Source organism: Perognathus longimembris, chromosome 2 (genome assembly GCF_023159225.1).
Source record: "Perognathus longimembris pacificus isolate PPM17 chromosome 2, ASM2315922v1, whole genome shotgun sequence".
In the NCBI taxonomy this organism is placed as follows: domain Eukaryota; kingdom Metazoa; phylum Chordata; class Mammalia; order Rodentia; family Heteromyidae; genus Perognathus; species Perognathus longimembris.
Genome location: NC_063162.1, coordinates 49,622,979 through 49,635,245, shown reverse-complemented (window position 1 = coordinate 49,635,245; position 12,267 = coordinate 49,622,979). Strand labels below are relative to the sequence as shown.

The window sequence follows — 12,267 nt, the reverse complement described above, 5'->3', positions numbered from 1 at the left end:
CCCCGCCTTTCCAGTCAGCCCCAATCCGTGCCCACCCCAAACACCACCCATCCCCGCCCGGTTCCTGGACGACCCCAAGCCTTGGGGCCGACACACCAGTCCCGGGCCCGCCCTCATTCCCACCGCCACGGCTCAGAGAGTTTCCCCGTCAGGTCCAGATTCCTGGGGACCCCCGGCCTTCTTTCTCTACGCGGTTCTCAAACGCCCCAGGCTGTGTCGGACCCCTCGCCCCTCTCCCGCCCCCTCGACCTCGTCCGTCCCCAGGCCGTCAGCTCAACCACCTCCATTTCCTCCAGATTCCGTTCTAGAGCGGACTCCGGGCTCCTGCAACCGTCTCCCCCGGCCCGTCTGGCTCCACCTGGGGCCCCCCCACTCACCCTTGGCGGCCGGCGCCCCCCACTCTCCCTTCTCCTCTGCCTAGGCGTCCGCTCACCTCCGCAGCGGGAGTCGGGCACTGGGGCCCCACCTCGGGGTCCGCGTCCAAGGCGTCTGAGACGCCGTCGGAGTCGGGGGCCCGGGGCTCCTCGGCGGAGCGCAGCGCCTCCAGCGGCGGGGGCGGAGCCCGGGGCGGGGAGCCCGAGGGCCGGCGGGGGCGGGGACGCGGGCGGCCGCGCGCCGGCATCGCGCCAACGCCGTCAGCGCCGCGCCGGCACCGCGCCAATCCCGTCAGCGCCGCGCCGGGCGGCTGCTCAGGGCCGGACCGGAACTGCTTCAGGAGGAGAGGCCTACGGGCAAAGGGGCGGGGCCAAGACCGGAAGGGATTCGGGCTCCAAACCGCCCGGGAGAACTGGGGAAAACTGGCCTGGCTGGGAGGGAGAGAAACGTACTGAGAGCGCATGCGTCAATCCAGAGGCCTACCCTGAAGAATAGAGGCCAGGGAATCACGAGGATGGGGAAATGGAGCTAGGACCTAGGAAGAAGTTATTCTGATTCCTTTGGAAGGAGTTAGCTTCTCTTCAAGAGCCAATCGCCAATGATCATTATTATCATTTACTGCCCCTTCACCCTGCCAATGCCTATGCCCAATGCTTTGTATCTCATTTAACCCTTCCTTCAACCCTATAAAGTAGATATAATTCAGTAAAGGCCGAGAAACATACTGCCTGACACGTCACAGTTAATATGTGACCAAGCTAGTATTGCGACCCAACTCTACCGTGAGAACCTATGGTTCTCATTCCACAAGCCTACTCAACCAATAAAGATAGCCTCCCAACCCAGGCTGGGCACTGACAGAAACCGAGTACACAGCCAGCAACAGCAACCTAGGCTCCAGCTGCTCCTTGACTCCTTCTCCCTATGCAGGGCAGGATCAGCTTTGGTGCCTCTGGATGGGGTGGGAGAAGGTTCTGAGGCAGGTAGGCATGTAGACTGGGATGGCCTGGGTCTTTCCACTCAAGCTGTACTTAAGATCAAGGGCAGCAGGGAAGCCTGCCCACTGAGGTTCATACCACTGGGCCCTGCGAGGGCCTCTGTGAAGTCAAGTGAGAAAATAAGACATCTCACCTCTTTCATTGGTAATCAGCTCTGGCAGGAGGGCAAGTCAACCTTTTTTTTTCCTTCAGTTTCTTCTGACAGTGTTAAGTGTATTTGAGGGGCTACAGGTCTTTGTGACAAAAGTCCACTGCAGTCACCAGCTCTCCAATAAAGACTCCCAATTTGACCTTTCAAAATGTGGCTTCTCTGTTTCTCGCAACTGAGTCTTGGTACAACAAGAAGAGTGTAATGGGGTTCTAGGAAGGGGATTCCCCATCCCTCCAAGAGTCTACCACGCAGAAACAGTCTCAAACAAAAAGATGATAAAAGGTGAACTTATTGGGGAAGTAAAAAGCAAACTGATGGCCAGGGTCACAGCCCAGACTTGGGAGCTGAAACTGCAACCGTAAAAAGCAGGCTGGATGCCAGGGCCACGGCGCAGACCTGGGGGCTAGGAATGTGTGCCGGGTCGAGCTCCGGATCAGGTTATAAAGACAAATACCACATTGTCAAGCCTGCCACACGCAGGAGGCCAATGAGGTTACAACACTTACAGGTGGCCAATGGAGTTACAATCTGTCTCATAGTATCTATTTGAACCAACCTATCATTCTAGTTAGAATTGTCGTGCAGATTTGGCAGGGCTCACATGATGCAGGTGGATATGCCTACTCATGGGGGCAGGGGTAAGGCTGCTCTTTGGTGGGAGGGCACAGGCTTAACCTTGAACATACATCTCAGGTGGTCAAGCAGTTTACATAATCTTATCACAGCTAAAGGAACCTTCCCTGGACTGGGCGGAGCCCTATAGCTCACTGGCGGGGGAGATCTTAGTGAAGATGGGGTCAGCTTCTGCCATTGATGGCGCTGGCCAGATCTGACCTCCATATTACAAAGAGAGCAAAAGCTTTTTGTAAGGTCTGTCCCTGGAAGGCTCCATGCAGATGCCCCCACCTCATTAAGTCTCCACCCAGTTACCTGGGTAACCAGCAGACCTGGAGGCAGTTACCTCCCCTTTCCCTAAAGTCACATCCTAATCCACCTGGCCACACCCCTTTCCCCTGCCCTAAATAAGGCAGGGCTGGGGCTGAGAATATGGCCTAGTGGCAAGAGTGCTTGCCTCATAAACATGAAACCCTGGGTTCAATTCCCAAGCACCACATATATAGAAAATGGCCAGAAGTGGCGCTGTGGCTCAAGTGGCAGAGTGCTAGCCTTGAGCAAAAAGAAGCCAGGGACAGTGCTCAGGCTGAGTCCAAGGCCCAGGACTGGCCAAAAAAAAAAAAAAAGGCAGGACTGGGTGGGGGTCGCCCTTTCTCTCCCCTCTCTCCCTTCTTGCCCTTCTCTCCCTTCTCTCCCTTCTCTCTGGTCGTGGATCACCTCTGCCACAGGCCAGCAGTTCGGTAATAAACTTTCTCTCCTGCCTGAATACCGCATGGCATTCTCCTTTGCCGGCTACCTACTTTAAAAACCTAACACTTTTAGAGGCAGAAGCATCGCCATCCCACCCTGAAGACATTTCTGATGTCAGGTCCTTTGGACCTCAAAGTTTATTGTCAGTGTTCACCTTTTTTACTTGACATACAAAGCACCTTCAGCCTTCTCTTTCAAGATATAAGATGCTGAAAGGATATGTCCCAGCCATCCCAGGGGACCATGATGATATAGTCATGGACAGGAGAAGAAAGTTCATAAGGAAGCTTATTAGTGGGGCCATATCTCCCACAGGAAAGGGACCAACATGGCGGCTGCACTTTATCCAGGTGGCAGCTTCTCTGGGGCCAAAGGGGAAGTAGATAGGTCTTAATGGTGAGTGGGAGTGGGAGTAGGAGTGGCCCATTACAGTTCTAGGGAAGGGAGTTTAGGTCTGGGTGGATCTGGAGGCTAATGGGAGGAGCTGAGGACCTAAGGCGGGGGAAATGCTAACAGATGCCATTATAGGACCAATGTTCAAACCTTCCCCTACAAACCTATGGACACCCTTTAGATATTTTCCATGTCTCTCCCTGCACTTCTCTGACTCTTCAACTCTGAAAATTGCCCCTGAGCTCTGTAATCCAGACATTCCTCCAATAGACATCCAGTCCTCACTGCTCCCTGTGAGTTTGTGAATCACCCAGACACTGGGAAGTTTTTTCTGTCATTCATCCTTGGAGCTGTTGTGTACTGTTGTGCCAAGTCGCAAGACCACCACCAAGAAGACCACCGAGACTCAGACATTCCGAAATGCAAAAGCAAGGCAAGGCTTTATTTAAGCGAGCCGCAACTCGGGCCTTGTCGTACCCACCGACACAGCGGAGGTTAGGAGGGAGCCCCGAGCTGTGATTACACAGGGCTTATAAAGGCAAAGAACAAGGTTACAACAATCAGGTGTTCAAGCAAGCAAGATTAGGACACAGGTACAAATCTGATTGGCTCAGGGTTCAATTCTAAAATGGGGTTCACGTGGTAAAATGGGGCCTGACTTCAAAGTCTGGCACTTCAGTACCAGATACACAAGTGGGCCTCAGACCCACAACAATAAAATTACCAGCATTTAATCAGGCTTGGAGTCTTTATTTAGCTGTGCACAGCACTTGTCACTCACCTCCAGGATGGTGAAGAACAGCACTGAATTTTTTTTTTTTTTTTTTTTTTTTGCCGTGACTCACTTTTATTCAATTGAACCTCTCAGGATACTATAAATCTTAAAAGTTATCATTTTTCTGAGTGGGCTTATTTCAAAATTGTAAAGATATATATTATTTTTATTACATGTAATAAGCAACTTTAAGATAGAAAGTTTCACATTTTTGCAGTTAAAAAAGATCTTTAAAATGTAGACATTTAAAGAAAACCCAGTAAGCTGAATGCACCCTGCAACACAGATTCATCCCTTAAACATGTGCACTTCAAAAGATGTTCTGAGGGGCTGGGGATATGGCCTAGTGGCAAGAGTGCCTGCTTCATATACATGAGGCCCTGGGTTTGATTCCCCAGCACCACATATACAGAAAATGGCCAGAAGTGGCGCTGTGACTCAAGTGGCAGAGTGCTAGCCTTGAGCAAAAAAAGAAGCCAGGGACAGTGCTCAGGCCTTGAGACCAAGCCCCAGGACTGGCAAAAAAAAAAAAAAAAAAAAAAGATGTTCTGAAAAGATTAAAAGCTGGGCAAGATTATTTACAATTGGCAATGATTAGAAGTCTCCTGTCTCTGGGAAGCAGGGTAGTGACACGGAGTGAATGGAGCCCGAACGTGAAGGGTTTGGGCGGCGTGTGGTTTCACCGGGACCCTGTGTGGCTGGCTCTGGAGTGACGGCACGGGTTCCGACAGCCCATCTACACTCCAGCGCTCCCGCCCACAGCACTGCAGGGCGGGCACTCAGCTTAGGAGAGAAGAGCAGCACTTGAGAACGGCATCCCTTGCATATGGGATGTAGGACAGGCTGTACCACGTCATGGACAAGAACTGCAATATGCAGAATAATAAGGCCAGTCCCTTCTTGTGCCACCACAGAGCGGCACACAGGGTGAAGACGAGGCATAAAAGCATAATAATTGTTGCAAACAATCTTGTGGTTTCAAACATTTTCTTCAGCTGCTTCAGGGGTCCCATCAGAAAGCAGGTACTGGCCAATGCAGAAAGATTTCCAAGGGTGTAGAACACTGCAAAAAGTTTTATGTTGGGAAGCCACAGCAATCCAGTTCCAAGGATAGAAAAGAAAATGCCAGCCACAAAGCATATCGCAAAACACTTCAATCTGGTGCTGAAACTCAGGGAGGTGGCGTCCAGGACCTGCGAGGTGAGGCCCTGCTCCTTGTTGTCCTGGCCGCTCAGGACCTGCCGCAGCTTCTCCATGGCCCTGTCCGCGGGCGGGCTGGCCCGCCTCTCACGCCCACCCGGAAGCCCAGCCGCGAACCTCCGCGCGCCGGCACTGAATTTTTAAAGGCAAAAATCACACATACCACACACAGGTGGCCATATACAGCATGCAGGTGGTAAGGCAAGTTAGGCAAAGCAAGCAGACATACAAAAGCAGAATTGATGGTCAGTGATTATAAACAGCAATTACAATTTCTTAAATTCTGGTAAACAAAGCAATCAAAGCAATAAGTCATTTAGACAAGCAAGATACTCTCTGTTCAATTCTTTTTTTTTTTTTTTTTTTTTTTTTGCCAGTCCAGGGCCTTGGACTCAGGGCCTGAGCACTGTCCCTGGCTTCTTTTTGCTCAAGGCTAGCACTCTGCCACTTGAGCCACAGCGCCACCTCTGGCCGTTTTCTGTATATGTGGTGCTGGGGAATCAAACCCAGGGCTTCATGTATATAAGGCAGGCCTGCTCTTGCCACTAGGCCATATTTCCAGCCCCTTTGTTCAATTCTTGGTTCTGGGTGTGATTGGTACTTACCTATTTAACTTCTAAATTAACCTTAAGTCTTTCTCTTTCTGGAACTTCCCCTAAACTAAAACATGCAAACTGAGTGGTCTAGCTCATTCCTTTCTTTTGCAAAGGTCAAGCAGCTCTAGGTCAAGCTGCTTTTGGCTCCTGTTATTTGGTTTAGGCCCTTCCCCAGGTCCACTACCTTGTCTAAGCCTGCTGTTTCTAGATTATTAGCATGCATTAGTTATAAAGAAGGTGATTTTGTTGTAACATTTTCACTTTTTTGTGTGACATTTTCTCAATGCCATTTTTTAACTCTCTTTTGTTCTGAGCCATTCACCTTGGAATGCAGGAAGCACAGGACTGCTAGGTAACAACTTTACCATATGAAATGGTGTGAATTAGCCCCTAGAAAAAGAAGAACAGGGGTTCTACAGTCCAGGGAAAAAATGACTTGCATTTTCTGACTAGATTACTTAACAATTTTTCCGGAACACCTACAAGGACTGAGATAATGAACAACCAGTCCACAATTTGACCCAAGATTGTTTAATAACTATGCGTCTTTCACCGAAGTCCCCCAACTCTTTGGCTATTTAAACCTAAAGCTCATGCCTGTGCTTGGAAGATGAGTATGAATACTTACTTTGCTTTTTCCCTTAGTGGGCCCAGGACATATAAGAAACTGGAGTAGAGTGGGGGTTTGCTACAATGAAACGGGGGTCCCCCCCAAGGGAAGAGATTCCTGGTTCCCCCAAGAGTCCACCACACAGTCTCCAGCTACAAGACGACAAAAAGACAGATTTATTGGGGAAGTAAAAAGTGAACAAAAAGTGAACCGACAGGCCTTGGTCACAGCCCAGACTCGGGAGCCGAAACTGCCCGACCACATGTGCAGGGTCAGGTCCAGACTCGGGAGCTGGAACCGCCTGCCCATGTGGCCTTCCAGCCTGGTTATAAGGCGAACATCACAGCCAAACTTGCCACACACAGGCGGCCAATGAGGATACAACACTTACAGAGCATGCTAAGCCACACGCAGGTGGCCAATAGACTTACAGTCTGTCTCATAGTATCTATTTGAACCAACCTATCATTCTAGTTAGAATTGGCTCATGGATTTGGCGGGGCTCACATGATGCAGGTGGATACGCCTACTCATAGGAGGGCACGGGTTTAACCTTGAACGTTCCTTGAAACTTCCATGCTTCAGGTGGTCAAGCAGTTTACACAATCTTATCACAGGGAAGGGGAACTTCCCTGGATAGGGGGAGGGGGGCAGAGATCTTAGTGAAGATGGAGTTGGCTTCTGCTCTAATCTGACCTGGAGTCAATCTGATGCCCCTCCACAGTTAATGATGGCACTGGCCAGATCTGACCTCCCTATTACAGAAACTTCCTTTCTCTGACTTTCACCATGATTTATCTCTTTATTTTGTGTGTTGGGTGAGTGACTGAACCTGATATGTGGGACCTCAGAGATAAGCCTGGGGCTGAAAATTCTGGTTCCATAGACTTATTCATTCAATAAATGTTGCCAAGCACCTACAGTCCAGTGGTGGGTGAAGGATTGATTACTGCCTTATTCCCCAAGGCCAAGCAAGACAACAGCTGCACATGAACAGGTTTGACCACATGCCTGTCTGTAGGCAGGTTATTCCAATGCAAGCCTGGCCAAAGACACCACCCTTGGTCCCCAGGGGATAATAACTCCTCACCCCAGGTAGAGCATTCCACTGTGGGCTTGACCAAGGACATCACCCAGGGCCCCCAAGAGACCATAACACATTTTCTGTTTTCTGCTTCCTTGTTAAGCCCATCCCCAAATCCAGTCCCAGGCACAACCTCCAATCCTGTGGGAAGGTCTGTGCCCCTCACTGTTCCTCAATAAACTGTCCTCACCTGTTGATGATCAAATCCAGCCTATTCCTTTTCTGAACAGTGGGAACCTGTAGTTTGCCAAGAGCCATTGTCAGTTTGAGAATGCCACCCAGCCCAGATATAAGATCTGCCTTTGGCAATGTGACTCTGCCCTTGATGATGGTACCTGAGGGGCAGGTAGGGCACCTCCCACCCCAGCCCCATGAGGGTATAAAGGTCCCCCTGGGAGACAGACAAGTGCCATTTTCCTTACTACTTTGTGAGAACTTTGCCTTGTCAGCTCCAGGAGGGCTCCAGGCAGATGCCCCCCACCTGTTTAAGTCTATGCCCAGTAGTTGAGTTACCTAGGTAACTGCCACACCTGGAGGCATGTAGTAGGTTTCCTTTCTGGTGACTCTTACAGGCCCCTTTCTAACTTTGGTAATCAATTATACTTAGAATGTGGGCCTAACTCCTTTACAGTTTGGATTGGGATTAACACTCAGCAAACTGCCCTGCAAAGTGTGCTTGCCTTGCTTTGGGTAGAGTAATAGTATTGTACCCTTTTGCATGAAAGTAAGGTGCCTTGATGAAATATCCTATATCTCTTGTGTATCCATTCATTTCTGACACTGCAGAGTTGTGCATTTCTAACAATAGCCAAAGAACCAATGTTGTAAGTGTTAGGTACACCCAGGAGAACAGTCCCCTTCACACACACCCCTTCCTCTTTGTGAAGGACTGCACATAGCCTTGGCAGAAATAACCTGCCCCAAACCAGTAATCATCTGTAACTGTCAATCCCCTGACTGTCAATCACCTGACTGTGAGTCAGCAAAAGGACCCCAGGCTTTGAGGTCAGTTCCTCATCCTCTGTGGTCACACTTCCTTCTCACCTTTCCCTATATACTCTCTTTTGACATTAGTTTGAGCAGCTACATCTTACCCTAGAGTGTAGCCCACTGGTTTGGCCCTTCCAATAAACTCAGTTCTTTTTTTTAATAATTTATTTATTAATTAAACAAAAATTTTTGACAAGGTGTTATGCACAAGGGGTGCAGTTACATAAACTCAGTTCTGCCTGACCTGTGTGGTGATCTTCTTTGAGCAACACTTCCATCTGGTGCTGAAACCCTTGAAAGGATAGTGTCAGGAGTCGCTATCTTCTGCTTCTCTGAGGGTTGATCTGCCTTGAAAACAAAATAAAGACAGCATATGAGAGCTGCCATTTTTAACTCCCCTTTTCTGCATGTGGATCAGGACATGCAGGAAGTATCTTTTTCTTTTTCTCCCTACTTGACCATTTTATACTAAAATAAGGCCTTGCCAAAACTTTTCACTGAAGTAGAGTGGGGGTTCGCTACAATGAAACGGGGTCCCCCCCAAGGGAGGGGATCCTGGTTCCCCCAAGAGTCCACCACACAGTCTCCAGCTACAAAATGACAAAAAGACAGATTTATTGTGGTTAAGGACTCTTCCCGGCCAATGTACCAATATGAAGTACAGTGGGGGTTCGCTACAATGAAACGGGGTCCCCCCTAAGGGAGGGGATTCCTGGTTCCCCCAAGAGTCCACCACATAGTCTCCAGCTACAAGATGACAAAAAGACAGTTTTATTGGGGAAGTAAAAAGTGAACAAAAAGTGAACCAACTGGCCTTGGTCGCAGCCCGGACTCGGGAGCCGAAACTGCCGACCACGCGTGCAGGATCAGGGCCCAGACTCGGGAGCTGGAGCTGCCCGCACGAGTGCAGCCCAGACTCAGGAGCTGGGACCGCCTGTCGGTATGGCCCTCCAGACTGGTTATAAGGCAAACATCACAGTCAAACTTGCCACACACAGGCGGCCAATGAAGATACAACACTTACAGAGCATGTTAGGCCGCACGCAGGTGGCCAATAGAGTTATAGTCTGTCTCATAGTATCTATTTGAACCAACCTATCATTCTAGTTAGAATTGGCTCATGGATTTGGCGGGGCTCACATGATGCAGGTGGATACGCCTACTCATAGGAGGGCACGGGTTTAACCTTGAACGTTCCTTGAACTTTCCATGCTTCAGGTGGTCAAGCAGTTTACACAATCTTATCACAGTAAAGGGGAACTTCCCTGGATAGGTAGGGGAGATCTTAGTGAAGATGGAGTTGGCTTCTGCTCTAATCTGAGCTGGAGTCAACCTGAAGTTCCTCCACAGCTAATGATGGCACTGGCCAGATATGGCCTCCCTATTACATTCACCTTATGAGACTTTATTTTGTGTTGTTGGTAGTCATGGGACTTGAACTCAGGGCCTGGGCACTATCCCTGAACTCAAGGCTAGCACTCTACAACTTTGACCCACAGCACTACTTCCAGTTTTTGAGTGTTCATTGGATATAAAAGTCTGACAAAGACTTTTCTGCCTCGGCTGGCTTTGAACCACAATCCTCAGATCTCAGCCTCCTGAGTAGCTAGGATTACAGGCATGAGCTGTTATGCCAGATTTCCAGTCCCCAAAGACCCACCAAGGAGTCGATATCGATGCAAACACATGAGAGTCTTTATTGCAAGCTCAAGCTTGGACTCCCAACCGCCACCGACACAGCGGATCTGGAAAGAGATTCCCAAACCTCAGATAGGCAGGGTTTTTATTGTGATTACAACAGGGGCAGGGTATTTCCAACTTGGCAGATACTTGATTGGATGGCATTTAGCAAGCAAGTCTTGTCATATTTCTATTGGCTATCTACCCTTTCAGTTATCTATTTTGGCTTTGATATTGTGAACTGGCCTTGATATCAGGAATTGACAACAGGTGATCACATAGCACTGATGCAGGGGGTTAGTGCAGGGGGTAGAGCAAGTCACAAATGTGTTAAACAAGCCATTTACAGAAGCAGAATATGCAGTCAGGCTGACCTAGTACCAACTTTATTTTAACAATTACGACCATGTTTCCCCATTACCACTAAGCAAGCTTGAGTGGGCTAAAACAATTCAGTACTTAATCATAAGTAAACCAACCCAACAGTTACCATGGCATTTCTACTAATATTATGGTTATTTCTATAGTCTATGACTATGATCATTTTTTTTTTTTTTACTGTCCGTTGCCATGGTTGCTACCCAGGTATAGAGGTGAACAAGTGCTCCCTACATTTTTTTTTTTTTGCCAGTCCTGGGGCTTGGACTCGGGGCCTGAGCACTGTCCCTGGCTTCTTTTTGCTCAAGGCTAGCACTCTGCCACTTGAGCCACAGCGCCGCTTCTGGCCGTTTTCTGTATATGTGATGCTGGGGAATTGAACCCAGGGCCTCATGTATACGAGGCAAGCATTCTTGCCACTAGGCCATATCCCCAGCTGCTCCCTACATTTTTAAATGTCAAACTACAAGAAACTAGTCTCACGGGTGGGGGTGCAGCCCTCTATCATGGAGTCATCACCAGGGTTTAGAAGCTGTTATAATTTTAACACTAAAACTTATATTTAGTTATTCCTGTTTTCAGGTTAGCCCTATCAGAGCCACTGGTGCCCAGTGAGACTTTCTTTTTTGTGGTACCCCTTGCAGAAATTCATGTGTGGATCTCAAGGCTCTGTGTGTGTGTATGTGTGTGTGTGTGTGTGTGTGTGTGTGTGTGTGTGTGTCCTGAGGCTTGCACTCAGGGCCTGGGCACTGTCCCTGGCTTCATTTTGCTCAGGGCTAGCACTATCACCACTTGAGCCACTGCACCACTCCAGCCTTTTCTGTTTATGGGTGCTGAGGAATTGAACCCAGGGCTTTATGCATGCTAGGCAAGCACTCTACCACTAGGCCACATTCTCAAACCTGGCCCTATGCTTTTATGTGGACACGGGAATGTCCTCACTCATCATCTGGTGATAGTGTGATTAACCTTACTCTACAGATAGAGAAACTGAGGTTTAGTGAGATAGCAATTTTCAAGGGTTTGACTCTAGGTGAAATATGGATACTGGATCTAAGTAACGCCATCTTGTCCTCACCACCATCTTGGCATCTTAATAGATGATGGGGGCTTTCTGAGAACTATAGAGGTGCTATAGGTCATTCTTTGAATGGCAGATGTGTCATGAGTTGTTTAACTCCAGGAAAGTTTTGCTTCAGAGTATACTTGCCCTTGGTTGTCTTTGATTATTCCCCCTAGATAACTGGCCCTTGATTGCCCCTGATTGTTTCTCCTAACTTGCTTTGCTTCTGTAAAACACAATTTTGTTAGGTTTAGTTCCTCATATCAATCATGTGATTTTTGCCTTTAAAAGCTTTGTATTAACTGCACTCAGGCTGCAAGTTTTTTGGGACAAGAGTCAGCTTGCAGTTGCTGGCTTTCTGATAAAGACTCCCTATTCGACCTCTCCAGGTGTGGCTTCCCTGTATCTTGCTGGTCGTATTTCCATATAACACAGGTTCTCAGGGAGTTTGGAGACGGGAACTGGCTTGAGAGAAACAGGTTTTAGTCCTTTTGGGAGGCCCCTGGCTCGTGCTGAGTCACTTACTCCTGGCTCATCTGCTCCTGCCAATCTCTGAGAAGGGGAAATGACACTGGAGAAGCAGAGAGGAGTGACCACAGAGGCAGAGGG

The 12,267-nt window shown here is 48.8% G+C and overlaps 2 protein-coding genes across 3 annotated transcripts in view; both read right to left on the bottom strand.

Annotated features, from left to right (window-relative positions):
* Positions 1–578, bottom strand: part of Samd8 (sterile alpha motif domain containing 8) — a 46,090-nt gene extending 45,512 nt beyond the window's left edge. Inside the window, exon 1 of one of the 2 annotated variants that reach the window (XM_048339103.1) lies at positions 434–578. The gene's annotated coding sequence lies outside the window, so the exon portion shown is untranslated. Of the gene's footprint in view, positions 1–377 lie in introns of both variants that reach the window. The other variant, XM_048339104.1, reaches the window with a different exon arrangement.
* Positions 579–4,801: 4,223 nt separating this feature from the next.
* On the bottom strand, positions 4,802–5,322 carry LOC125343405 (vesicle transport protein SFT2A-like). Its single transcript, XM_048335825.1, has one exon. It carries the CDS (start codon positions 5,311–5,313, stop codon positions 4,837–4,839), a length of 477 nt encoding a protein of 158 aa, XP_048191782.1. The 5' UTR covers positions 5,314–5,322; the 3' UTR covers positions 4,802–4,836.
* Between the last annotated feature and the right edge of the window lie 6,945 nt (positions 5,323–12,267).

What these genes read in the sequence shown, in the direction of transcription:
- LOC125343405 (XM_048335825.1), bottom strand. Translation starts at nt 5,313, where the DNA reads ATGGAGAAGCTGCGGCAGGTCCTGAGCGGCCAGGACAACAAGGAGCAG.